Here is a 25,644-nt window from a genome sequence, read left to right as displayed (position 1 = left end):
TTACACTTTACATTACCACAAAGAGTGGTCTGACCTGGCCACAGACTGTGGTACCTGGCGCCACACAATCAACCAAGCCACTGCTCAATTTGAGAAGGATAGACGTGAGGTACTTAAAGACAAGCGTCAGAAGAGGAAAACCCGCGCCGCCTCCACCTTCACTCCTGACACCACCTTTCTCTGCAGATACTGCCCCTGGATCTGCCTTTCCCGTGTCGGTCTGGTCAGCCACGAACGTGCCTGCAGCCAATGTCAACGTGGACAACCTTTTTAATCTTCGCTCGCGAAGTCAAGCCAACACATTACACTTTGCATAATTTCTGACTGATTATTTTGTTTGTGTGAGACTTAAGGGTCAGAGGAAATTGAACATGCGTAACAAACAATAAAAATTGAGTGATAGAGTTGGGAACTTTCTTGCAATGTGAGTGGCATTTTTCCTCAGAAAATTTTCACCTGTAATGGCTAAGAATTTTTATTTTTTTAGGGGTAATGTTGTTGTACATAGCTGAAGACCTCTCAGCCTTGCTACATCTTTGAGAGTCCTATTTGGTGTTAGAATCTGCATCAAAATTAGTTGACGTGAAGTGTTTGCAAAGTGAAATTTAAATTTACCACACCTCAAAAGAATTCCCCTTCCTCTTCAGTGCGACCATTTACCAAACTGCTTCTTCTGACATTTTATAGGGAATTCATCCATGTACATGTAGCTCATATTGATAAATATTTCTTTATTCATTTCCTTTACAGGCTTTCTGCCATCAAAGTCAGCGCACTACTTAGCTGATGCAGAACACCTCCTCCAAGATGTCCAGTATCGACGACAAAATCTGGACAACAATTTGCAATCTCTGATAAGACGAAGAGAAGAACAAGATTTGTACAATTTTGTGGATAGCATTCCTTCATCTAATGGGTAAGATTGAAAGAGCTTGAGTTAATGCAGTGTTAAGTAAATGCTAAGCACTGTAGTTCAAGAGCTTCTTTAGTTGGTGATAATTTTCTTTATTCTTGAGACCTGAATGTTTGATTTAGGAGTGATATTGAAAGGAGAAATTAGATGCTAGTCACGGTAAGGGGTCAAAGGGTGAAATCCAGTGGTGAAATTATTGTTATTTTTTGTAGCGAAGTTGATGAGATGCTGAGAATAAGGAGAGAGGTGGATGAGAAGATAAAAGAGATGAACTCTGCAGTGCAGGTAGTTTTCACTGGCAGTATCTAGGATCTCTCTTTATACAATACATATATCTTATTAACCAAGCGGGAGGGCCGTACTGGGAGAACATCGGCCCGAGGTCTTGACAGTATGGACCTCGCTGCTCTCGGTTCGTACAAAAAAGACCGAGAGCTGATATTCTTCCAGTATGGTCCCGAGCAAGCTTGGTTAATAAGAGATTTATTATACGACTGAAGTTTGAAGGGACACAAGTGCGGTATCATTCGGGATAGTGCCCGGTCCAATACTTAGAGAAAATTGGACAGGCAATAGAGCATTTTGATTGGTTGATTTTAGTTATTGGCCCTCTGACTGCCCCAGTCTTGTAATAAAATACAATATTCTTTATTTAACGAAGGTGACGTAATTAACCCAAAGAGTTATCTAACTTACGGCCTTCACAAAAATGCAAAATACACATATAAACAATGCCTAATCAGCAATATACGACTTACTACAAGAGAAACTAAAACTATACAAAATTTGGTTCAACATAGATGTAAGGTGATAAACACTAATTACCTTCTAACACAGTTACAGTAAAGAGAAAAACGACACCCATAACACATTAATTCTTCAAGATGAGAAACATTGCTAACAAACTTAAGGTATAATACAAGAAGTTTATGCTTAAAATTATTTAATCTAGATGAAAAAATAGTAGAGGAAGGAGATACACAAGCTATTTGCTTAACATCATAGTCAAGGCAATTGAAAAAGGTGGCAGCAGAGTAAGCAAATGTGCGCTTTGCCGAATTAGACCACGGGTAGGGAACTTGAAGATTAAAAGAGCAAGCCCTGGTGTGCAAACCAGTTGGACGAACATTAGACAAGAAATTGAATTTGCGTTTAAGACAAAAAGGAGCGTCAGGATTATTGAGGATAGTAAATAAAAGTACAAGTTTTCTTAGTTTTTTAAGGTCGAAAATAGGAAGCCATTTGAGTTTGAAAAATGAGCTTACAGGTGATTGAGTGAAGTCGGCATCAAGGAGCAATCTAGCTGCACGTTTTTGAAGATGAATATCTTTGTTTAGAGAAGGACCCCATTTTTTCAAAGGAGCCAAAAAACATAACATCATAGGCTTGACTTCTTTTTTAATCCTTTACACTGTACCTTAAGCCCTGAAAGCTGTCAGCACATTTTACACGTTTTTCCTAACCTTTTACACTTCAGCATTGAGAGGCATTTTCTCTCCACTGTTCTCTGTTCATTCCTATGGGATTGACAAGGAGAATTTGTTTAACAAATCAAATACTATTAATGTCAAATAGAAGAGTATAGTAGAGAAGAGGAAAGTGATTGTGTAGCAAGTATTTAGTGGAAATAAACATCTTTTCCGCAGAGGGAAATTGATCTTGAGGGAAAAGGTGCTCTGGAGCAAAAACAGCATTCAGTTTCCTTGAAGAAGCAAAATTCTCAACCACAGAAGGCAATATCATCAGGGACAAAGAGAGTGGAACCAAGAGTTATAGCAAGGTCTACTGTGACAGGAAATAAATCAGGGGGTAAAAGTACTGGGAAGGAAAATTTACCACAGAAAACTGCTGTCAGGAGAGGCAAGGCAAGTAGCCATTGCACTCAGATTCTTGAGCTCTGTTCCCACCAAACTGGGTTTTCTGTGTTGGTTGAAATATGTCCAGTGCTTAATATTCGTTTTCTTTTTTTGCAAGTTTGGGATAAACAGAGTAACCTACATTCACACAAAATCTTGGATGGTGGTTGGGGTTGGTGGAGGGGGCTGGGGAGCAGGAGGAGACTGGGGAGCAGGAGGGGGCTGGGGAGCAGGAGGGGACTGGGGAGCAGGAAGGGGCTGGGGAGCAGGAGGGGACAGGACTATGGTTTGAGAGGTTTATGTATGAGACTTGGCTTATTAGGTTATTGCATTGTGTTCTTAGATGAGACACTTTGCTCTTTTAGTGCCACCTGGGGGCTAGGGTTAGGGTTAGAACTACCAGAAAAAGCTATTATTAAGGGTGGTGACCTTCAATGGACTATTGTGTTGAGTTTCCCCCTTGGGGGCTAGGGTTAGGGTTAGAACTACCAGAAGAAGTTGTTATGACAAATGTAGGGGTGGTGAACTTCAATGGACTATTATGTTGTGTTTCCCCCTTGGGGGCTAGGGTTAGGGTTAGAACTACCAGAAGAAGCTGTTATGACAAATGTAGGGGTGGTGATCTCCAATGGACTAGTATCCCATCTAGGGGTGGCTTCATGTGAGGAAAACTGGGACTGGGGTCAATTGAGCGCAAGATAGGAATACTCTGCTATAACAATGGAAGCTTAACAGCCCTTAAAATGTTTCCTTGCAGTCTACAAAAAGCCAAGTCCCTTCCAGACAGCCTGCCAGAGTGACACCAGCGCAGAAGGAAGTGTACCTCTCAAGTGTTTATGGCCGCCAACCTCACTATCCACAGAGGACGACGTCCAAGGCACCATACCTACACTACCAGTCTCCTGTGAACCCCAAGACTGCTGCAGTAATGGCAGGGATCATGGCCGGTGACAGCAAGCTTCCTGGAAAACCTGCTGTGCAGGATTTGACCAGCTTTCTAGGACAAGAATTAACAGAACCCAATGGACCAAAGGCTGATGCCAGGAAACCTGTGCACGGTTCTGATGGGAAACCTTTCAAACAAAAAGAAGACATGCAATATTTCTTTCACCCGAGGGTGGACTTGTCACAGGTTGGCGAGGGGATGTCTCGGGTTGGCGTGCCATTGGAGGGACAATTAGTGCCTATGGCTATACCCCTGGGGAGACCCAAGACTAATCCAGCATTACGACCTCCCATTGTCACGCAACAGCCACAATACACAACTCATGAAGAAGGTAATGTTCCATTTTGTTGACAGCCCCAAATTGTGACGCAACAGCCACAATACACAACTCATGAAGAAGGTAATATTCCATTTTGTTGACAGCCCCAAATTGTCACGCAACAGCCACAATACACAACTCATGAAGAAGGTAATATTCCATTTTGTTGACAGCCCCAAATTGTCACGCAACAGCCACAATACACAACTCATGAAGAAGGTAATATTCCATTTTGTTGACAGCCCCAAATTGTCACGCAACAGCCACAATACACAACTCATGAAGAAGGTAATATTCCATTTTGTTGACAGCCCCAAATTGTCACGCAACAGCCACAATACACAACTCATGAAGAAGGTAATATTTCATTTTGTTGACAGCCCCAAATTGTCACCGAGCCAGTAAAGAAACTCTGGGCGTCCCCAGGGACTAGTTGGAAACGGGTGTGGCTTAGCTGCAGCGCCCACGAGAGTCTTCTCGCAGCTTGATATTCGTAGTTGGCTGCAAAGCTTGCGTCGTGGTTGTTAGAAATTACTGAACCTTTTCATAATTTTGAGAAAAAATAAAATCCTTAAACGGTTGACTAACGGTATCTTGTTTTTGCAGCTACTCCATTTTTATCTAAAACACTTCCTACAGAATTGACGACGATTATTGAAACGTTACTACGCTTTCCGCTTCAAAATGACGCAAATCTGCGCGCCTCCACTGATCTACCTTTAAAAGATTTCACCCGTGTGGTCTTATTTGTTTGAGAACTAAAGGTTGTTAGCCACTAAATGTGTTTATTTATTGAAATTTGCAGCAGAGGCAGAAAGCCCCTTACCAGATAGTACCTTATCTACAGACCCATCTGAAGTCCATTCCCCTGATCCCACTCCCTTGAGACTTAGTAGACCTGCTCGGCCAAATGTGGCAGTGATTACTGTATGTGATAAGGAACTGGGCGAGAACACGGACCATCAACACAAACGACACAAAAAGACGCCAGCGAAGAAGAAGCGAAACCCTCTGTCTGTTCAGGTTGGTGAAAAAAAACTTCATTCTGCGGAGTATCTTTCAAATCGTGTGTAAAATCTTTTTTCTTGCTTTGGAGACTGTTTTAACTTGAGCCAAGACTCTTGATGAGAGAAGGCGGGAAAGAACGGGGGAGCGAAACATGTGCCAATTTTTTTCAGAATTATTTGCTTTTACGGTAGGTGTTACCCAAAGTGGATATCGACAGTTTTTCAGAGTCTTCGTCATCTTCTCCGAGTTTGTCACACGTCTCGGTAGGTTGAAATACTTAAGATTAAGTAGTTGACATGTAAGATTTCCCTTCAATACCAATACCATGTAAGCAACCGATTTGTCCAATGTTTTCCTTTTGCTATGGAAGTTTTTGAATTATATTTATTAAACTGCTGTACACTAAAATACCCAATTTTTGTTCTGAAAAACTAAGGAAGAACTTAAGAAGATTTATTTGGAATTATACTTAGCTATGATAATATCGGAGCTGATACAAGTTTCTTGATCACTGATGGTCCTCCCTTAGAACGTTCCAGAGCCCTTTTCCCGTCCGGATGATTCTGAGTACCAGGAGTTCAGGAATTTTTTGGCCGTCACAGAAACTGGGGACCAGGAAAAGGACGATGAACAGGTTTGAGTTATTTCCGTTCGTTTTAGGACAGTTCCGTCTTGGTTAACCTTTCTCCTTTTGTTCTCAGACTCCTAATGAGGCAGATGATGACTTTCACCGACTTCCAACACCTCAGCAACCCTTGACACTAGAGGGACTCACAGAAGCACAAGATAGACCATACAATGGCCCCCCGTTTCCACCTGTTCATCCTCCTGTTTCTATGCAGCAGACAGGAGGGGTTCTTGAAGCTGATACTCGGCAACAGGAAGCTCTGGAAGAGAGAGCCATGGAATGGTAAAGTTGTCGCTGTTACACAAACTTGAATCTTTCTTTTCCGAGCAAGGCGACGGTATGATCGTTTCAGAGACTTGGATACTCTTCGTCTTACCCTCGTAAACAAAACCTTTCTTACTCTATAACCGCGGAGGATTCTTCTGGCCTTTCTCGAACTTATCGGATGCAAAACTTAAATAGTTGTGACCTCCCGCGTTTCAAGGAGTTCCCTATAATTCAGTTTGAGTTCCCACTGGCTCCTTGTAATGCCGCCTGGTTAGTTCAAACCCCCGCCTAGTTAGTTCAAACCCCCGCCTGGTTAGTTCAAATCCCCGCCTGGTTAGTTCAAACCCCCGCCTGGTTAGGTCATGCTGTAAAGCGCCAAACTGCCGTGCGCGAGGTCGAGGGTTCAAGCCCCAGACCGGACCAACACTCAGGGTCTGAATATAACTGAGGAGAATGTGCTGCCTTTGCCATGACACCTGTAAATGGTTAGACACTCCAGTGTTCTCGGATAAGGACGAAAACCCGTAGGCCCCGTCTCTTGCATCTTCTTTGTGCTAGTTAGCAGGGACGATTAAGAACCTACACGCTTATCGCAAAGAGTAGGGAACGTAGCTCTCGTTGTTGTGGTCTGGCCTTGATTCTGATATTGGGGGTATCTGCAAAACTTCCTTCAAAAATTGTAAATTGCTCAATGCAATCTGGCCAAAGTCCCCCACAAAAAAAATTTTGTCAATTAAATCGGAAGAGCAACATAGTGGAGGTTTAATACAGGTATTTGTATTGTGCTGTATTTTGTTTTGATTGGCCATTTCGTTTACTTGAGGTTTGGAGTTCAAACAATGTGTCATATTGTGTTGAAAAAATATGATGAACTTGGCTTATTAACCGACTCAAACTCTTTCCCTATTAGGATTGAGCAGGAACTCCTTGCGCGTATCGTAAGTGAAATGAATCAACCAGTGACTGACCCCACCACCCTAATAAGGCCCCAGTCCACTCCTGAAAGTAGTAGCACCGTTTCGGAGACAGGAGATGAAGATGAGGAATTTCTTGGTGAGTTCTCTTATTGTAGTAATGCTCTGTGTGGGTAAAGTTAGATTGACAAAAAAGGGCCTGCAAAAATATCTCGGTCTATAGTTGCGGGACGGCATATAAATTTGCCTGAGATGGTAGATCTTTACAAAGAGGTGATGTCATAGCGCGTAACTTGTGATTAACACCACGTGAGTTCATCTCACTTTCTTTACTATGAAGCCGAGTGTTGCTTCTCCGTCCCTGATCGTATCCAACAGAGATCACCCCTCTCTCTCCGAGGCATTTCGTCGTCTCTTGACAGTTCACCAGTTTTAACTGTAGTCCTGAGTAGAAATAAGGACCGTGAGAGTAAAGTGTCTCGTCCCAGTCAGGGATGGAATCCAGTCCTACAGCTTAGAGGAAAAACAAGCGCATTGTAAATGATGGAATTAGTTGGGCGTGGGTTGAGACCACGACGCACCTCGCACCTTATCCCGCCGATCTGTCTCGTTCCAAGTCCTTCTCGCCCGACGCTTCTCCTCCTCATCGACTTGTAACAGTTAGAACCATGTTCGAGTATTTCAAGAAGAATTGAAATCGATATCAGGAATACTGAGATCGTTTCCTTATTTTGTCTTACATGGTTATCATATTTTCAAGGTTGTAATAATCACAGCAAACATTTTTATGATGTTAGTTTTTGCGCTGTTTGGTTAGCTGCCGCAATAGGTCAGGATGGAATTCAGCTGTTTATTGACGCTGGGATCCCCGTGGATAAAGAACTTGTTACCAATTTGATTCGGGAAGTAATCGCAGAGAATGTTTCTACGATTCTTGGTCATCCAAAACCAAGGATCAATCCTCGACCTTCGAGAGTAAGTGAACTATTTCTTTAGCCATTTTTTCAGTAAAATAAGTTTGAATGTGTACTTTGGCCCTGGTAAGTTACCAAGTTAGCGGCTATTTATCGTTGCTTTAGCCTCATTGAGCATGGTATGTTACACGTTATGGCATCGGGTTCCCATTAAGGGTCCCATACATTATCCACTTCTATTGCTGTGTGTTGTTTGGCGTACCCATTGCGCAGTTACCAATTCCAACATCCTTGTCATTATTTAGCAGCCAATTGCTGAGGAAGGTCACCCGTCACGTACACCCTCCCCCAGAGGAACACCATTGCCAACTCCCGCCCCCACTCCTGAGTACACACCTCCAGAGTCAGAGAAGAGTGTGCATGAGTCGGCAGTAGTAGTAACTCCTGAACGCACTCCTACCCCCTCGGTAACGAGCGAGGAGCCGATTCCATCGGAGAGTGCAGAGGAAGAAAAGGAAATTGAATCAACTAAGGAAGAAGTGGAGATAAAAGAACAGTCCAGTGAAAAGGTTAGTTTGTTGAGATGGTTACTGTTGGTATGTTTCAGCGAGGCACTGGCCAAGTGAATATTTATTCGTCTTCATTTTAATTTGTAGATCTCTGAGGTCAAAACTCCAGTGTCTACCCCAATCCCAACTCCACCTGCTGTCCAGTCCCCTCCGGTCAGTATATCTACACCTGAGGCTTCGGTTCAAGAGCCAGAGGAATCCCAAGATACTATAGTTCCCACGCCTCCGCCGTCAGTTGTTGTCAAAACACCAACTCCAGAGCCTGAACCCGAGCCGGAAGCAAGCATGTAAGCTTACGCTTGTAACAAATTCGGAGACGCTGTTGCTCAATGGTTAGCGCTCTAGATTTAGGATCAAAGAATCCAAGTTCCAGACCTTTCCGGGTCATTGTGTTGGGTTAGGGGGCGGGACAATTCACTCTGACAGTACCAAGGGCGATTCTAAAGGAAACCCTGGTGAATGTACAAGGGGAGCTGTCTGTGATGGATCAGAATCCGGTCTAGCAGGAGAGGGAATACTCGTTATGCTCCAAAAAACCAGGAAAAGCCCTTAGTCAGTTTTTCTTAATCGCGTCCTCTCAAAAGGAATAAAGGTAGCCTACTTCTATTTAGTGTACACTTACATCAGCTAGAATTATCAAGCTTTGAGGGAACTCATGCGTCAGTTAACCAGTTTTTTTTTGTCGTCTCAATGCAGAGTTGAAGAAGCCAGTAAAACCAAGGAACCGTCGGTTAGTCAAAAGGAACTCACACCTCCTCAACCCGCCAAACTGTCGGTCAGCAGTCCTTCGAGCATGTCATCTACTACCCTTGGTGCAACTACAATAACCACTGAGGAGGAGATGTCTGAGGGAGAATTAATACAGGTTAGTGTATCACCCTCCCTCCACTTCCGGGCCACAATAACCGAGAGTAGTCGATCGGAGAGAAGCCTTTCCCAGAGGAATTTTCAACTGAGAGTCGAAGATAATCCGGGATTGGTTTATTTTGCTTTACTTTAGTTTGCTCTGTGATTGGTCCAGAAAACACGCGCCATCCTCTCAACCAATCAGATTCAGTCCTAAAACCAATCGTGACTTGGTAACTTGCGCTTTCCCGCGCTTCCGGTAGTCAGTGGCTTGTGTTCTTTTCCTTTCCTGTGATTGGTTGTTGGATATGGTTTTACGACACTCAATTTAAAAGCGCTCCAAGCTCACGAGATATCTTTCGCAATTCTCCCTTCTATCTCCGATATAATTTTCTTGTAAATCATTTAAGAGAATTGGGTGTTGCGTCAATTTGACCCTCAAGCTTTTTATTCTTATCAAGTATTCGATATTTTGTTGGGGGGGGGGAAAGAGAATTTTCAGTACTAAAAGTCTTGAAAGGAGAATTTTGGCTTAACGTTTTTTGTTACTTGTGGTTTGATAATGCAGCCATATGCACATGTTGGAATGTACAGTGAGGGAGAATTTGCTCTGTCGCCAACCATTGTTCAACTGGCCGCTGAAAAAAAATTGCCAATGGCTGGGGACTGGGATTCAACAAGGTTGGGACACGATGAAGGTAAGAGCTTGTCGCAGAATTTAATTGCACGATTAGTAAGTTACTAATCAATTGCTGGCTTGAGCCATTTTTTACTTACACTTTAATAACATTGCTTTAATCTTAAGATTACCTCGAGCATCGAAATGATTCCTATCAAAGTTACGTACACAGAAGAACTTTGCAATATTATCTTTAGGATGGACTATCAATGTCAATGTCAATGTCTCAATCAATTCTTCGAAGGCCAAATTGAAATTAAGTTTCAGTGTGCCAGTCTGTTTTTATAGTTAAAAGCTTTGATGTTTCCTCCCGTAGACAGCCGTAACGAACTCGTTAGGGTCGCTCTCAATGGCATTTTAAAAGGCGGCCCACAGGACAGACAACATCAACAAGGATCAAGCGACAACAGCAGTAGAAGCAACAGTGAGTCTGAAGACCAGGTCAGCGGTGTCAGCACTATGAGAGATACAGAGGACATCAGAGAGGTAATGGTTACCTATTAGATAATATCATTTGATAAATATTAAGGAGCAATTTACCCCCAAATAGTACGAATTAGGTAAATTTTTCTTTTTCCTTAATTCGTGAGAGAGGGTATAACATCGAAAAGAGCTTTATTTCCTACATTAGGATTCCATCACTGACGTTTCGCGCAGTGAAGGGGAACTCCTTCACGATCCAATGGTAGTTCTGTTGAGCCGCATCAAACACCACATGAAGTCAGCGGAAAATAGTATGGCCAGTGAAGGGGAGTTATCAGGAGAGCGTTCGCGCATGCCCCGTCCAAACCAGAAGAAAAATGTCACAACACATGTTGGAGCAGTGGGTAAGTTTAGAGATAATTACATCGAGATAAAATGGTGGCTTGAAAATACCAGACTACATAAAAAAAAAGCTGAAAATTGATCTTACGTGCTGTCTTTTTCATTTATTTGTAGCTTCCGGGGATCTCTCGCCCGGTGAAGTAGTACGGGAACGTCCCGGTGTATCGAGAGACCTTGATCCCGTCCATGATAATGCAGACAAGAAGCAAAACCCAACAATACCCCTGAACGAAGTCATTCCGACGACCGAAGAAGAGCGAACTACTGCCGACGGAGAGCCGAGCGTCGACGATCGTTCTCTTCACGCGTCAGACTTGTTGCCAGGCACAGTCGGTACAACTGATGCTTTGCGATTTACACAGATTCAGCGTTCTCATCCAAGAGTGATTCAGGTTGAAGAACGCGAGAGTGAGCCTTCAAATTCGCAGCGGACTTACTCAGTTGAGGAGAAGGGGGGAGATGGATCTGCTCTTCTTCGTGATAACGAGAGAGACGAGAACGCTGGTGTTCACGGTTTGGAGGTGACAAGCGGAAGAAATTATGACGTAGAAGCTAAGGAAACGAAAAAGCCGACTAAAATCCAAGTGACAATACCTTCGATTGATGATGTTACTCACGAGGAAAGCTCAGTACCGAGTGATGCGCATGTTTCTATTGATCAAGACACGATTGGTGATGTGTCCTCAATTTCTGGAGGCGATTTTTGAACTGAATATTTATTTATATCAATGTGCAAATTAACTGCAGTGATAGACAGCGTGTGAGATGTGGGTTTTTTTCAGGGTTTTTTTTGTATAGATTTGCTCCAAAAAAATTTGAAAGAATATTTATGCGACATGTGGATTGAGGCATATGAAATAAATAATTTATCTAACTTGTTCCACACTGTTCATTTAATATGCGCAGTTGGGTGGGAATGAGCACGAAAGGTTCCCTTGTGTATGAGGGGTCATCTCCGCCAATATCCTGTTTCAAATTCTGTTATGAAGAACCTGTATGCTATTGCTTTTTATCAAATTCTTTTCTCAATAAAAATACAACCGAAATTGGACCAACAGAATAGAATTTAGGAAGTTAGAACAGAAACTGAGTGAACAAAACGGTATTTAGAACATCCCAGCAAAGCGAAACAGAACGGAAATTGACGATGTCTCAATTTCTGTTCTATTTTCCCGACGAACCGAGTGGAACCTGAGTAAGAGCCAGTTGAACATTATAATTTTTTCTCCCGATTCTCGCTTAAAGAAAATTTATTCTTGCCTGGTGACCAGTCTGTTTTTTAAGAGCTACTGACCGTAAATATCGAGAATCCGTCGACAGTTGCAAAATTTCGTAATTCGTTTTATTTTCTGTAAGGGACCCTTTTAGTGAACCTTTTTCGAAAACTATATAAAAAAAGTTCTATGGCGCTTTTTTTTCTCCGAAAAATCGAAAAGTTCGAATACGCCTAAACGACCGTTGTCCTCCCCGTAAAGCAATGAAAAATGATACAACTTTGGCAACTTTGTACGCTACAACGCGATGCGATCCCGCTTTTAAATTCTGTGTGTACTAGCAGATGGTCCTTTTATTTCGTAGAAAATAGTAATTTCTTGCTATTTTGTTACGTTCAAGTCTGAATAGTGACCTGTTGAAATAAAGTATTTCGCGTCTCTTTCGCAGAGGTAAAATAAAGGTCAACCTCAGTGGCCGATGAACAGGTCTGCCATATATACTTACAAATCATAATGTACATCATCGTAAAGCTTTATCCTTGGAATTTAATTCCTCCAATTCTCTGTCTTGGCCTGCTATAAGCTGCACTTCAGGTTTACAAGAGTTTGGGCTATTTTGTCAAAAATGCAATGCGAACCGCTGAACAGCTGTCACGACCCATTTAAAGGCCTTTAAAAAGGTCTTGTATGATATATTTACAAATCTAAATATGTATCTTCTTTAAGCTTTATCCTTGTAGTTTAAGTCCTCTAAGTTTCTTTCTTGACCCGCCATAGGCGGCGCGTCCAGCTTGGAGAGAGTTCGAGCTAAAATGATAAAAAATGTAGTGCGATCCGTTGAACGGCTGTCACGCAAGAGGCTATGTATTTGGTACATTCCTGGCCAAGTTGAAAGCCGAAAGATTGGCTTTGACCTCTTGCGTGACAGTCGTTCAACGGATCTCATTACATTTGTTGTCATTTTTTAGCCCAAACTCTTTTGAAGCTGGACGCGCCGCCTATGGCGGGCCAAGAAAGAAACTTAAAGGACTTAAACTAGAAGGATAAAGCTTTAAGATGATATATATTTTGGTCTGTAAATATATACAAGACCCGTTTAATGGCCTTTAAATGGGTCGTGACAGAACAGGGGCCGGGGGGGTACTCCCTTATAAGGGCTTAATGGGGACGTGCGGCCAGCCAGGGTACGTTTTTCGAGATTTTTGTCTCAAGCAGGGTATCGAATTTATCATTTTTTGTCTTAATCAGGAATATATCGAGTATCCCCCGGGCACAGGGGGCCCACACAGGCGGCGTGTCCGGTCGTTTGTTCGAAATATAAAGAAATGTATGGGAGAATATTGAAGAGTCGTAATATCGTAAACTTATATCAAGGAATTTTTATGTGAAGGCTCAAAATAAATGTAAACCTACCTCACTTGCCGTGTATTGTCGTTTCTGTGATTCTAAATGGCGAATTTGAGCGATTTGGTAGATTTTGCGTGGACTGGTCCCCTGTAGTGACAGCTGTTCAGCGGTTCGCATTGCATTTTTGACAAAATGGCTCAAACTCTTGTAAACCTGGACGCGCCGCTTATGGTGGGCCAAGATAGAGAATCGGAGGAATTAAAATGCAAGGATAAATATTTATGATGATGTACATTATGATTTGGAAGTATATATGGCAGACCTGTTTATAGGCCTCTGAAGTTGACCTTTATTTTACCTCTGCGAAAGAGACGCGAAGTACTTTATTTCAATGGGTCACTATTCAGACTTAAACGTAACAAAATAACAAGAAATTAATATTTTCCAAGAGGTTAACGGATCATCTGCTAGCATACAAAATTTAAAAGTGGGATTGCATCGCGTTGTAGCGTACGAAGTTGCCAAAGTTGCATAATTTTTCATTGCTTTACGGTGGGGGGTGGGGGGGGGGACAACGGTCGTTTAGGCGTATTTCGAACTTCTCGATTTTTCGGAGAAAAAAAAGAGCGATAGAACTTTTTGATATAATTTTCGACAAAGGCTCATTAAAAGGGTCCCTTGGAAAAAATAAAACGAATTACGAAATTTTGCAACTGTCGGCGGATTCTCGATATTTATGGTCAGTAGCTAAAAAAGAGACTAGTCACCAGAAAAGAATAAATTTTCTTTGAGCGAGAATCGGGAGAATAAATTATAATGTTCAACTGGCTCTCGTCGGAAAAATAGAATAGAAACTGAGACATCGTCAATTTCCGTTCTGTTTCGCCAATTTTTGTTTCGCTTTGTTGGGGTGTTCTAAATTCCGTTTTGTTTACTCAATTTCTGTTCTAACTTCCTAAATTCTATTCTGGTACAATGTATATATGAAGTTCATATATTTTGAACTGCGGTATTAGATACGTGTGATGCATGATCCTCGCAGTAGAGAGCGCTATTTATGCAATAGCGAAAATCAGACCTGAAAAAAATCAGGCCTGTACGGGATTCGAACCACTGACCTCTGCGATACTAGTGCAGCGCTCTACCAATTGAGCTATGAAGCCAACTGGAAGCAGGCCGTTAAGTTGATTCGTAATAAACCCGTGATGATAAATCGGATACAATGTATATATGAAGTTGATTTATAATCACGGGTTTATTACGAATCAACTTAACGGCCTGCTCCCAGTTAGCTTGTTAGCTCAATTGGTAGAGCGCTGCACTAGTATCGCAGAGGTCAGTGGTTCGAGTCCCGTACAGGCCTGATTTTTTTCAGGTCTGATTTTCGCTATTGCATAAATAGCGCTCTCTACTAAATTCTATTCTGTTGGTCCAATTTCGGTTGTATTTATATGAGAAAAGAATTTGATAAAAAGCAATAGCATACAGGTTCTTCATAACAGAATTTGAAACAGGATATTGGCGGAGATGACCCCTCATACTTGTGGGCCTCGACCCTGTGCACCCAACCCAGTCAGTTCTCTTGACTCACGCCCAAACCGTATCGAACGTGTTCAGGAAACCACAAAACATAAACATGGGAAGACAAAAGAACAAAGGGTGAGGATAACAAAGTGAGATTGTTATTTAGAACCGGAAACCTCTTTCGGTTGTCTCCGGTGACACATTAAAATCAATCCAGCTTGGAGAGATAGGAATAAACAGAGAAGGAATGGTTCAGAACAGTGAAAGGGAAAACAGCTTGATTACAAAGTGAACCAGAACCCCTCCAGTAGCTTTTATAGTTATTAGTTATTTGTCCGAAAAGTGAGATTACTCAGATTCTCTTTGTTTTTTGTTTTTTTTTTTACTTCCAGACTCTTGTGCCATTTCTCTTCTCTCTCAAGTTTTTTCCAGTAAACCGCTTTCGAATTACAGCCTAGAAAAAAATTATTTTTAGAAAAGCAAACAACGTCCTTCTTGAGAAAAGTGTGCCACACGCACAGTCGCCCAAATGTCAGCAAGAGCTAGTCTTGGAAAGCGTGAAGAAAAACGTTTTGTAATGCTTGTCAAAGTTCTCGTGTGCTCATTAATGAGCACACGAGAACTTTGATCGACAGCTCACTGTAGTGAAATCACTGGGCTGGGCCTCGTGGTTTCACTTTGAATATTGTTGACGTCATGTCTATGATTATTGAGGTTGAGTAACTTAAGCCGTCGAAACATCGTAGGCATTTTACACCTTTTCTTAAAACTCTTTACACCCTAACATCAGTAGGCATATTCTCCATACTGATCTCTCTACGACAAGGAGAATTGTTAACAATCACGAGCCTCATTAGTTGGCGATCATTTCCTTTATTCCTGTGACCTTAAATGTGTGATTCAGAGGAGATACTCTAAGGAGAAATTACACGCTATTCACTGTTAAGGGTCAAAAGATTATGAGATTAGGAAGTCTCGGACTCACAAGAACAGGAGCTAATCACGTAAGAGTTTCTTCAAGTCATTTGTCACCCCTTAGAGCTCCTCTGATTATCAGGCTGGACGTTCAGTTAGCCCTCAGTTCCGCAATGTTGCAGGCCTCGCATCTAGCTAGTGGTTCTGTTGGTTTAGAGCTTCTCAGAGAATTCCCGCTTTCCCTTTCAAAAAGGCTGGAAATGTGGAATTTACCTCGCAAATCTTGACCTCGCTAAATAGTTTTTATATGTGTAAGTTGCTTTGTATAGACAGCAAGCGGTCTTTCCGCGCATCACTGTTTTATTTAAAGCATATGAAAAGCGCTCTTTCTTCTCGCATCTCGTTTACTTCCATTTTCACCGGACGCACTTAATTAAAGTTTAGATTGTCTGTTGTAAGCCTCTTAGATCGATGATTACGTTCGGCTGGAATGAGAAACACATTTCTAAAAAATGTGAACTCACGAATGCGCGGCAATAAACAACAAAAAAAGGTAATTGCGGGGGTGGGCACTCATACAGGCACGTACACAAATATTTACCAAATCTGTTGCATAATGTCAATGCTTTTTCGAGCTTTCCTGTGAGAAAATGATTGCCTTGGTCTTTCTTGGGGCCTTATTTCGCTATAGAAAGGATAACATTGTGTCTACGTTTTTCATTTTCCCGATTACTTTTCCCTCGCCTCTACAAAACTCCCCTCTAAATTTGGCCAATTCCTGTTCCCACTTTCCCCCACCCCTTCCTCCCGCTTCCCGGCCCATGCGAGAATCTGAAAACAACCAATGGTTAACCGGTTTAGACTTGCGACCAGTTCTTTTTGTATGTTGATCTATCGGCCCATTTCATTGGTCAATTGACGAATCGGACTAGGACAACCGATATTTATTCCAGTTGCGAAACGTTACTTTGATCGTTGGTAATTTCGTCATCCTCTGCAAAAGTCATCTTCCGTAAGTTCTAATCCGGAACGCGGAGTCTTACAAAGGCTTTTATTTTCGCTGCAAAATGGGTGACAGCGACGTAAAATCTACAAAGCCATTTAAACAACGGAAAAGTTTTGGTAAACCAATTTGTCATGTCTTTTTGCATACATGCGGCTTTGTTGATGTTTTGTTATAATCCTTACGATACAAACCTTAACAGACGCTACTCTTTTTCTCAATCTTAGTCAGTCGGAGAGATGAAGTTGCTGGAATCCGAGCCAAGTTCCCTTCCAAAATTCCAGTGAGTAAGGTTTTGCGAGTAATTTGCAGTTTTGATTTCGGCGAAACAGGCCATCACTTTTCTCTGTAAACAAAACTGTGGGATTCACAATTGTAATATTTTGTTGTAGGTTATAGTGGAGAGATATCACAAGGAAAAGGATCTGCCGCTACTTGATAAGACAAAGTTTCTTGTTCCTCAAGAGCTAACTATGAGCCAATTCGTTACAATCATTAGGTAAGTTGTCAGTGGTAAAAAAGTCCTTCGCGCGTTTGTGATTTTGCAACTCTCATCTATAAAGCGCGAACGTAACTTGCTTTGTTTCATCTGGTACGTCTTGAATAATCATCACGTCCCAACTCGCAAACTAGGATCATTTATGTTAAGTCAGAAAACCACTGAATCAGCCTTCACTTGCAGATAAAATCGCTTAAACGCTTAGTAGTGCACCCTAAAAGTGTAGTTTTTATCCAACTTGTTAGTTGTTATAGGATCCAATCAGTTCGAGACGCGTCTCAGAGCTTTGATTATCGAATTCTGTAAGCTTCTACTCATAGAATCGAGTAATTAAGTTATAAGGTCATGTAAGGTCATTGAAATAGGGTTAGTAAAGATAACTCGACTTTCCACGTGAGACATGTTCATGGATCTTTTTACGCTAAACAAAGGCATGCTATGACTTCATTTATATCCAAACTTCTTGAGGTGCATACGCGAATGATGGTATATAAATTCAATTCAGCAAATAGCCAGGCGAATTATTCTAACCCTTTATCAATTGATCTACAAGTTAAAACAAAGACTTAATGTTGAATTTATATATGGGTATTACAGTAGACTTGTTTAATCTGGTAATATACACATGAAAGGCTTTTGTTCTCAAAACATCATTAAAGTATGTTCTCTGCCAAGAATTTGTCTTGCTCAGACATGTATCATTTTGTTCTTTATATTTACTGTTAGTTACATTGTCGGCATCGTTAAATAATTGATTTTTCAAGTCTTAACAGGAATGAAATGAGAACAAAAATCGTTGAGTATTTCATGTAGGAAATACAATCTTTGATCGTGACGAATATTGCAATATTTTTTGTAAATGAAACTTAAGCTCTCCGGTTTGTCATATCATGTCAGTACTTAAGTTTTGTTTCTTATCTGTGGTTAGTGACTCTGCCCAAAGACTAAAGGGGAATTTGATACATCTTTTGGTTTTCATTGTGAATGGATTTGTGTACACGTACGATTTTTGACTTAATTTGGATTAGAACATTAGCTGCAAAACATGTTCTAATTGTGTGTTAGTAGTTCAGTGATGAAAATATTTCCAAGAGGGGTCGATAGGAGCAGTGAAAAGCCATATGAAATAAGAACTTTAGAAAATATGTTCTCTACAGGGCTCAGTTGAAAGAGAAAAAAGTGATCCTCAAGCTTGATACATATTGTCAGAACCATTTTCACTTAAGTATGCATTTTGTCCAGGCTGTTTTCCATACATTTCCTAGGGTGCCATGAAGAGCTTCTATAGTTGGTGATCATTTCCGTAATTCTCGTGACCTTGTGGGGTGATATTGTAAGGAGAAATTAGATGATAGTCATTCTTAGGGATCAGTGATGAATTGATACATATAATATAGAGTAATAGAAAGGTATCTTTTCCCATACAACATTTTCCAAGTGTAACCTATGATTATTGTTTTTTTTTTCAGGAATCGCATGTCATTATCATCAACACAAGCTTTTTACCTCATTGTAAACAACAAAAGCTTAGCGAGCATGTCTATGACAATGGCAGAGGTTTACAAGGAAGAGAAGGACGAAGATGGATTCCTGTACATGGTCTATGCTTCTCAAGAAATGTTTGGCTCATGACAAACATAAAATGAGAAAAGGATACTTACATGGACTTAATATCTCTGGATCATTTTCCTCCTTAGATGGCTAAATTTGTGGAAAGTCCATATTGTGTGTGTTCCTTCCAGACCGGAAAGCTTTTATTGGTAATATGGAGGGTGCAGTTTGCTACCACCAATCTGTAGACAAAAGAGAGTTTTTTTTAACTGTTATTATCAAAAGCAATCAGTCTTCTTAAGCGGTCCATTGGAGAGTAATTTGACAAAATCTCTGTGCTATCATGCCATTTTGCTAAATTTGATATAAAAAAAAGAAGTGAAAGAAATAACCTGGATGACATTTTTCCAGTAAACATTCCATGCAGGTGTGAGGATAGTTTGTATAGCAATGGTATAAATTATTATTTGTAGTTTGTTTTCTACATGACTTAAAACTTGGTCCTTTTATCTGTGTTAGTGGCATGAAGAAAAAAATTGGTCCAACATGACATGTTATGGGAGACAAACTGTTCATTAAACCGTCCACTTATGTGAGTCGTAAAATGAATTTCTCATTTTAGTATCTATACAATTTCAAGAATTGAGGTAACACAGGGGGACATTTTTCAGATCGTAGACAGATTCCAAAATCTGCAAAAATTAAAACTATAATAGTTTTCATGCCCCTCAAAGTCCTGGTCATCTCTTGCATCCTTTTTTATCTCCTAGTTCGCTAATGATTTTTTATTCCTCATCTGAATTCAGATTCACAGGGCAATGTTGAAGTCAAGAGAAATAAACTTTTACTTCATTCTTGTTACTTAGAAAGGATATATCCATGAATGTTGTTACCTAGGCATGCTAGGAGTTATTTAAATTTATTTTTAATTTAAATGTATAGCATATAGAAAGGTTATGAAAATTATGAGAATGTAGCTCTTTTTAAGAAGGGGTATTATTCAATTGATGAGACCCTCTTGCTGCCATCTGTTTAGCCTGTGAGCAAGGTCGTGTTTGGGTTTTACCATTTGGCTGTTTTTTGCCCTTTCAGGGCACAGCCCCCTTATTCCATCATCAGTAGCTGTGATAGAAAAAGTTATTGAAACCCTTGTCATCATGGTAATCATGAGGCGTTTAGGTTCTATAAACCCCAGAGAAGAAATTTTAAATGTATTTAACTTTCTGCTATGTATGGTTTGAGAGTTTTGTTTTAAATGCATGGGTTCAGTTTTCATTAAAGTTGTGTGTATGTAGATCTTGTGATAGATTGTGTGAGAAAAATTGTGTTTTTTTTCTGGTATGTTTTTCTTGGAATTTACATAACTCTCAGATTGTATGGGTATGATATTCAGGTAGTATTGCCCCTACACACTGTTACTGGTTTACAGTGTAACTTAACAAAATGCTGTCTTTGGCTCACAAATTTCTCATTAACTTGTTTAGAGAGGTGAGTTTGTGAGAAATACCTAATATACATTACAGTTACCTAGAAAAATATATGTGTAATTTATTGTCTCCCATTTTTGTTGTTTCTTTCATGCAGAAGCTAACATTTAAGTGGTATTATCATTGTAATATAGCTTGTGTCACGTGATTTTCTGACTTGACTCAAGTAGTGGACAATGTTAGAATGAAAAATGATGACAATTGAGAAATGTTGAATTATAGTCGGCAGGTAAAACATGTCTCTTGTTTTTTAGTTTGTCTTTTTTAATCACATACACAAATAGTGGGTCGCTGGTGAAAATTCATCAATTAAAGCCTATAAATTAGAGAGCACTTTTCTAAATATCAGCAAAGGTCCAGTAGGGATAGTTAATCTATTGTCAATAAGATAGGACTTTTGTAGTAAAACCATTCCAAATCTTTATTTAGCTTGCCATGTAGTTTCGAATTTGAAATGTCCTTTTATTGTTAGTAAATGCAACTCTATAAGGGTCACTGATCTTTTTATGTTTTGGAATATTCTGGAGAGGATATCCATAGAAGTCTGATCTTTGTAACACTCTCAATGGTTCTTCGCGTCAACATTTGAGACTGCGATTTGAAAATTGTAATTTGAAATGCGTTTTTGATTTCCTATTCATTCATTGCAGTATTGTTTCTTTGTTTTGTTGACATCCAACCCCTCGCATTTTGTCACGGTCAGTGTTTTGTCTTCAAGAGATTAGTATTCGGTCTCTCGGCAAGAGATATGTAAATAACCCACTTGTTAAATCGGGTTTTTTTTTTGTTTGTCTTCTCATCATGAGATGATTTGTGATAGTCGTGAAATGGCTAACTGGATTTTAACACGTGCGGTTTATGTAGTTTCATTCGCTTTGATCTCGACCCTCGCTGTAAATTCGCGTAGTCAAAATGCCATTCACCCGCGAAACACAAGCACAGAAACTTCGCAAGAAGGTAAGGAGATTTTTTCATGATAAGCTCCCTCTAAGGAATTTTAAAGCATTTTCATGGGATCACAATGTCAGGGTGTCATTTTTGAACACCATTTCGCGAAATATATTCGCTGCATTCGGCACATATCGCGTTTAACTTATTTGTTCCGTGCCTATTGTTTTGCGCTCTTCAAGCAATTAACACATAGTTGAAAATGCCGCAAGCTGTCTTGTATGTTTAATTTGTTAAACGACTGATCTTTCCTTGGCGAGTGAAAACTATTCGAGGCTCAACGCAGAGAAAGTGCACAAAGGAAATTGAAAAGAAAACTTTGTGTCCTCTATTGGTTTCACAGTATTTGAGGGCGCCAAAGAATTACCGAACTTAGTCCAGGAGCTTACAATATTGTTCCCCTCTATTAATTCGTCTTAAAGGATCGCAAAAATACCTTAAAAGGTTGTTAGCCTTAAGACAGATTGATTAAAACCTTTGCATTGATTTTTTTTTTTTTTCACGGTATGAAAAACTCTTTAGTCTTTTCTTAGGCTTGTTTTAGCTTTTAGTCTAACATTCAAAGCACTTATGTGAACTTTGGAAGTGGAATTCTTTTTAAATAAATTGCCTATCTTTTTATTTCCAGATCAATTCTGTCAGCTTGATAGCAGAGATATGAATTCACGTAATAGGTGGTCCCCTTGTAAAATACCCTGTAAAAGGGATGATGATTGTATAAATTATGGAAGGCACATTTGTTGTCCAGCTCTGCCTGGGAGTAGTTGTGATGGAGAGTGTTTGTTGGCAGATATTAAAGCTGACAGTAGCAATAAGAGTAAGTGTGTCTTGACAAGGTTTTCATCAAGGGAACAGGTAGTTTTATTATGGCCATATACATCTGAGGTGAAGGTCCCACAAAGTTCAAACACCTAGTACCCTTTGAGGACACTTTTAAGGTGTGTGTATCCATAGAGTGGGTCAGCAAATGGGTGAGGTGTCAGAGAAACTGAATGCTTCTATAGAGTGATGCCAATGCTTAACTGCTTTTGTGCTAGCAAAATGTTCATATTGTGTTAAGAAATATCAAATTAAAAGGTTTTAAGTCCCTCTTTGCGTATGTTTTGGGCAGTGCAAGGTGGAAAAAGTAATAAGCGGAATTCCTTCATAACACAGATGAATACTAATTGCGTGCTGCTTTTGCAGTTATTAATGATAAACCATTAGTGACTCGTCTGGCCTAATTTGCAAATTTTTTTCTGTGAGCAAAGCCAGCTATGGAGCATAGGCAGGATATTGACTTCAACCTCGGAGAAGAACATTATCTCATTCAACCTTGATAAGCACTTGATCAGATTGTAGTCACAGACACAAGTATCTTATCATGTACTTTATAGTTTCTTCACTCTCTCCAGGGTGTGTAGATGTTCTTACCCAAAAGCGTTACACCTCTGGTGAAACATTCATGCAAGGAGACAAATGTTGTACCTGCAAAGGTGGGAGAATAGAGTGTACTTCAAGTAGAAATACTTGTCATTCAGGTAAGAAAATTACTCTGGACCATTTATAAACTATTTTCTCTTGACTTACCATCCAAATTTGACCTCTCTGGAGTCCAATAAAGTAAGGAATTGACTCACCCACAGATTTAAGGGAGGGGCTCTGATCTGGGAAATGGATTGCTGAAGACTGCATGGCCCCACAAGGTCATATCTTTGGATTGTTCCTCAAATCATCTTGAAAATAGAGCTTTTTAATATTTGTTTCCTGAAATCAGTCCAAAAAACCTGTGTTTCAACCCTTTTTGGTTTTAAGGTTTAATCTTTAACCCCTGCCTATTCTATGGAGCCCGCAATGATTTTCCAATGTTTTTTTTTTTCTTCTGTTGTTTACTAAATGGTCAAAGTTGGCTCAATCAGTAAATTACTAAAATGATAGAAAAAACATCAGACTTCTGCAACCTTGAATTAATAATCATCTGATATACTGAAACATCTCTTGCTGAGAAGCAAGACAGTATGAATTAATATTTTTTCAATATTTAAATTCTAGGCTGTAAGAGGAACTTACAATATTTCAAGCATGGGGAATCAATTCCTTCTCAATCCTGTCAGAACTGGTAAGAGAAAAGTGGTAATTTTATCCTTACCAAATTATTTTAAGACCTGTGTCAAAATTCCACTTCCTTTTCTTGACAAGCTGTCGAGAGCCTTCAATTCGTGATGTTAATAAAAGCCAACTTCTCTCAAGAGAGGAATTAGGCAACAGAATATTGCATTTGCTCAAGTATATCGACTTCAGAACCAAACTGTTAAAATTGATACCTGCGGACTAAGTCTGTAAATAACTAGTGGATGAAATAACTATTTAATAGTTACCAATTATATCATGATCACATATCTTAATTTTTTTACAGTTCTTGTCAGAATGGCTCAATAATTTGCTCATCTGATGTGAACTGTGTACAAGGTGAGCAAAAAGGTTTGCATAATTGCCTTCTGCATTCTAATTAACATGCAATTTTTAAAATCAAGGTAACCTTGTAAATTGTGACACCAACAATTGACTAGCATCTAATTTCTCCTTACAATATCACCCTTAAGTCATACAGGTTCTGAGAGTAAAGAAAATGATCACCAACTAAAGAAGCTATAATGCTACTTAAACAAATTTCTGATTGACACCCTTTTTGAAGTGATGCTGCCGCCAGTATCTTGTGATCATTGATTGATAATTAGCGAAATAGTTAGTGGGTATCAAAGTGATAAAAACAAAAACAAGGGTGCTGATCACAGAATTTTGTCTATCAAGGTAAATGCAATTACAGAGGAAACTTGTATGAGGAAGGAGAACTTCTACATCTAAACAGAGGTTGCAAAGAGTGGTGAGCTGCACAGTCAACTGCAAATTAAATTATTGATTGTAATTTTTAAGCGAGTTGTGTATTTCTTCAATAAGTTACAAATTCTACTCATCCTGTCTTTTCCTCCCAACTTGTTTAATTTTTAGTTACTGAAAGAATTACATTTACTTGTGGAAAAGAAAAAAACTAAAACTTGTTTCTAGAATGTCCCTGTTACACTTTATAGGACAGCAAATTTGGGGTGTTGTGTGTTGAATGATTTTAACAGTAATGGCATTCAACCCTTACAGTCTTGTTTATTAGTTTGGCCAGTTTTCCCTTTACAGTATATGTTTTGAAGTAATTTCTATGAAAGCAAAACTGACAGGAAAAGCCTCTTTCACACTAGAATTTACTAATTAGCAATTGCTGTTTTGTCAATCTTTAGTGTTTGCCGTGCTCGCAGATGGAACTGTGTGGCAATAACTTGCAGTGCTGGTATGTGTGTACTTGGTGGAAAATTTAGTTTTTAATGATGTAAACCAAGAGTGTTCTCAGACTGTCCTGTAAAATGACATGAGCAGAAACATCTTCACTAAGACAGTAACTGTTAGGTTCACAATAATAATTATTTTCCTAGGAATTGCAATCCAGTCTGGGGCTTTTGAATCTCTTTGTCCAGAAGAAAATGACAGAGTGGCTAACTTGCATAGTTTTGTATCAAATATACTGAACATATTTATTTTAACAGTCCATACAGATCCTAATCTAGAAGACAGGAAAAAAATCTGGGTAACTTTAAAATCAAATTCAGTTTACTTTAACTGATGGCTGAAAGAGTTTCTATATTTTCTATTGCAGTCCAATCCAAGGGAAACGCGCCTACAAGTCATCGTGCAATGTATTTGCAGATAGCCATGGCCTCCTTGCTCGCACACACCCTTGAGGTTAATTTCTGTCCATAGGGAAACCATGGCAATAACTAAGCTTCGCGAAAATTCGTTGGAGAATATTTATTTATGATCACTTGGAATCGTTCGTAGACAACGGCATCCAAATCGTGATGATTGCATGGGTCGTTTGCGATCACTTTATGCCTAGTAGAAAACGACTTATCGTGCATTTTAAAATATAAAAATCTTTGCCATGTTCGTGTTTGATGAAGCAGTTGTGAGAATAATATTTGGGGAACATCTGGCGGTGTGAAACCGAAGACTTTAGCTCTCTCTATAAGCTTACAACAAACCTTACAAACTTTTGCGAGAAATATGCATGGTCTATGGTTCATTTAAAGAAGACTGGTTTAATACAACGTGCGCTAAACGTCTTATTGCTCAGAACGTGAAAAGATAGTGGTGATAGTGTCCGAGAAGTTTAAACCGCTGGTGCCATTTAGCAAAACCTGTTATAACGTAGGAGTGGCGTGTAAAAACAAGTTTAGACAATTTTAAACATCTTGTGTTGATGAAAATGTACTAACTTTCTATTTATTTATTTATTTATTTATTTATACATTTAACATTTATCTAGCTATTTGTAACATTTTTAAAACACAGCCTGTTGGATGTATTCTGCAAAGCTTTGTACATAGCATTTGTGAAATTGTTGAATTAAATAATTGAAGCGTGTTACAAAACAGGGTAATTGACAA

At 39.7% G+C, this 25,644-nt stretch overlaps 3 protein-coding genes across 6 annotated transcripts in view; all 3 read left to right on the top strand.

The window, feature by feature from the left end:
- LOC111330439 (uncharacterized) overlaps positions 1-11,558 on the top strand; it is a 28,995-nt gene extending 17,437 nt beyond the window's left edge. For 2 of the 3 annotated variants that reach the window (XM_088762411.1, XM_088762407.1), the window contains exons 14-30: positions 751-916; positions 1,126-1,198; positions 2,560-2,778; positions 3,527-4,046; positions 4,840-5,057; positions 5,234-5,305; positions 5,572-5,676; positions 5,744-5,952; positions 6,848-6,990; positions 7,669-7,826; positions 8,071-8,334; positions 8,422-8,621; positions 9,031-9,199; positions 9,749-9,878; positions 10,176-10,345; positions 10,491-10,686; positions 10,799-11,558. In XM_088762411.1, coding sequence (XP_088618537.1) covers positions 751-916; positions 1,126-1,198; positions 2,560-2,778; positions 3,527-4,046; positions 4,840-5,057; positions 5,234-5,305; positions 5,572-5,676; positions 5,744-5,952; positions 6,848-6,990; positions 7,669-7,826; positions 8,071-8,334; positions 8,422-8,621; positions 9,031-9,199; positions 9,749-9,878; positions 10,176-10,345; positions 10,491-10,686; positions 10,799-11,391 — 3,605 coding nt within the window. In that variant the 3' untranslated portion in view covers positions 11,392-11,558. The remainder of the gene's footprint in view (positions 1-750; positions 917-1,125; positions 1,199-2,559; positions 2,779-3,526; positions 4,047-4,839; positions 5,058-5,233; positions 5,306-5,571; positions 5,677-5,743; positions 5,953-6,847; positions 6,991-7,668; positions 7,827-8,070; positions 8,335-8,421; positions 8,622-9,030; positions 9,200-9,748; positions 9,879-10,175; positions 10,346-10,490; positions 10,687-10,798) is intronic. The other variant, XM_088762410.1, reaches the window with a different exon arrangement.
- A 5,051-nt stretch (positions 11,559-16,609) lies between these two features.
- Positions 16,610-20,031, top strand: LOC111330378 (microtubule-associated protein 1 light chain 3 gamma). Its single transcript, XM_022935219.2, has 4 exons — positions 16,610-16,806; positions 16,915-16,970; positions 17,080-17,186; positions 18,656-20,031. Exons 1-4 carry the CDS (start codon positions 16,752-16,754, stop codon positions 18,816-18,818), a joined length of 381 nt encoding a protein of 126 aa, XP_022790954.1. The 5' UTR covers positions 16,610-16,751; the 3' UTR covers positions 18,819-20,031.
- Positions 20,032-20,615: 584 nt separating this feature from the next.
- Positions 20,616-25,637, top strand: LOC111330377 (uncharacterized). Of its 2 annotated transcripts, none has more exons than XM_022935217.2 (8): positions 20,616-21,181; positions 21,801-21,989; positions 22,567-22,692; positions 23,204-23,270; positions 23,568-23,620; positions 23,963-24,035; positions 24,442-24,491; positions 24,855-25,637. In XM_022935217.2, the coding sequence occupies exons 1-8, from the start codon at positions 21,031-21,033 to the stop codon at positions 24,956-24,958; spliced, it is 813 nt and encodes a 270-aa protein (XP_022790952.2). In that variant the 5' UTR covers positions 20,616-21,030; the 3' UTR covers positions 24,959-25,637. The 2 variants fall into 2 exon arrangements, with proteins under 2 accessions (XP_022790952.2, XP_088619071.1); XM_088762945.1 differs by having other exon boundaries at positions 23,568-23,632.
- Positions 25,638-25,644: the final 7 nt, after the last annotated feature.

Source organism: Stylophora pistillata, chromosome 6, assembly GCF_964205215.1.
Source record: "Stylophora pistillata chromosome 6, jaStyPist1.2, whole genome shotgun sequence".
NCBI classification, from domain to species: domain Eukaryota; kingdom Metazoa; phylum Cnidaria; class Anthozoa; order Scleractinia; family Pocilloporidae; genus Stylophora; species Stylophora pistillata.
This window is presented reverse-complemented; position numbering and strand designations above follow the sequence as displayed.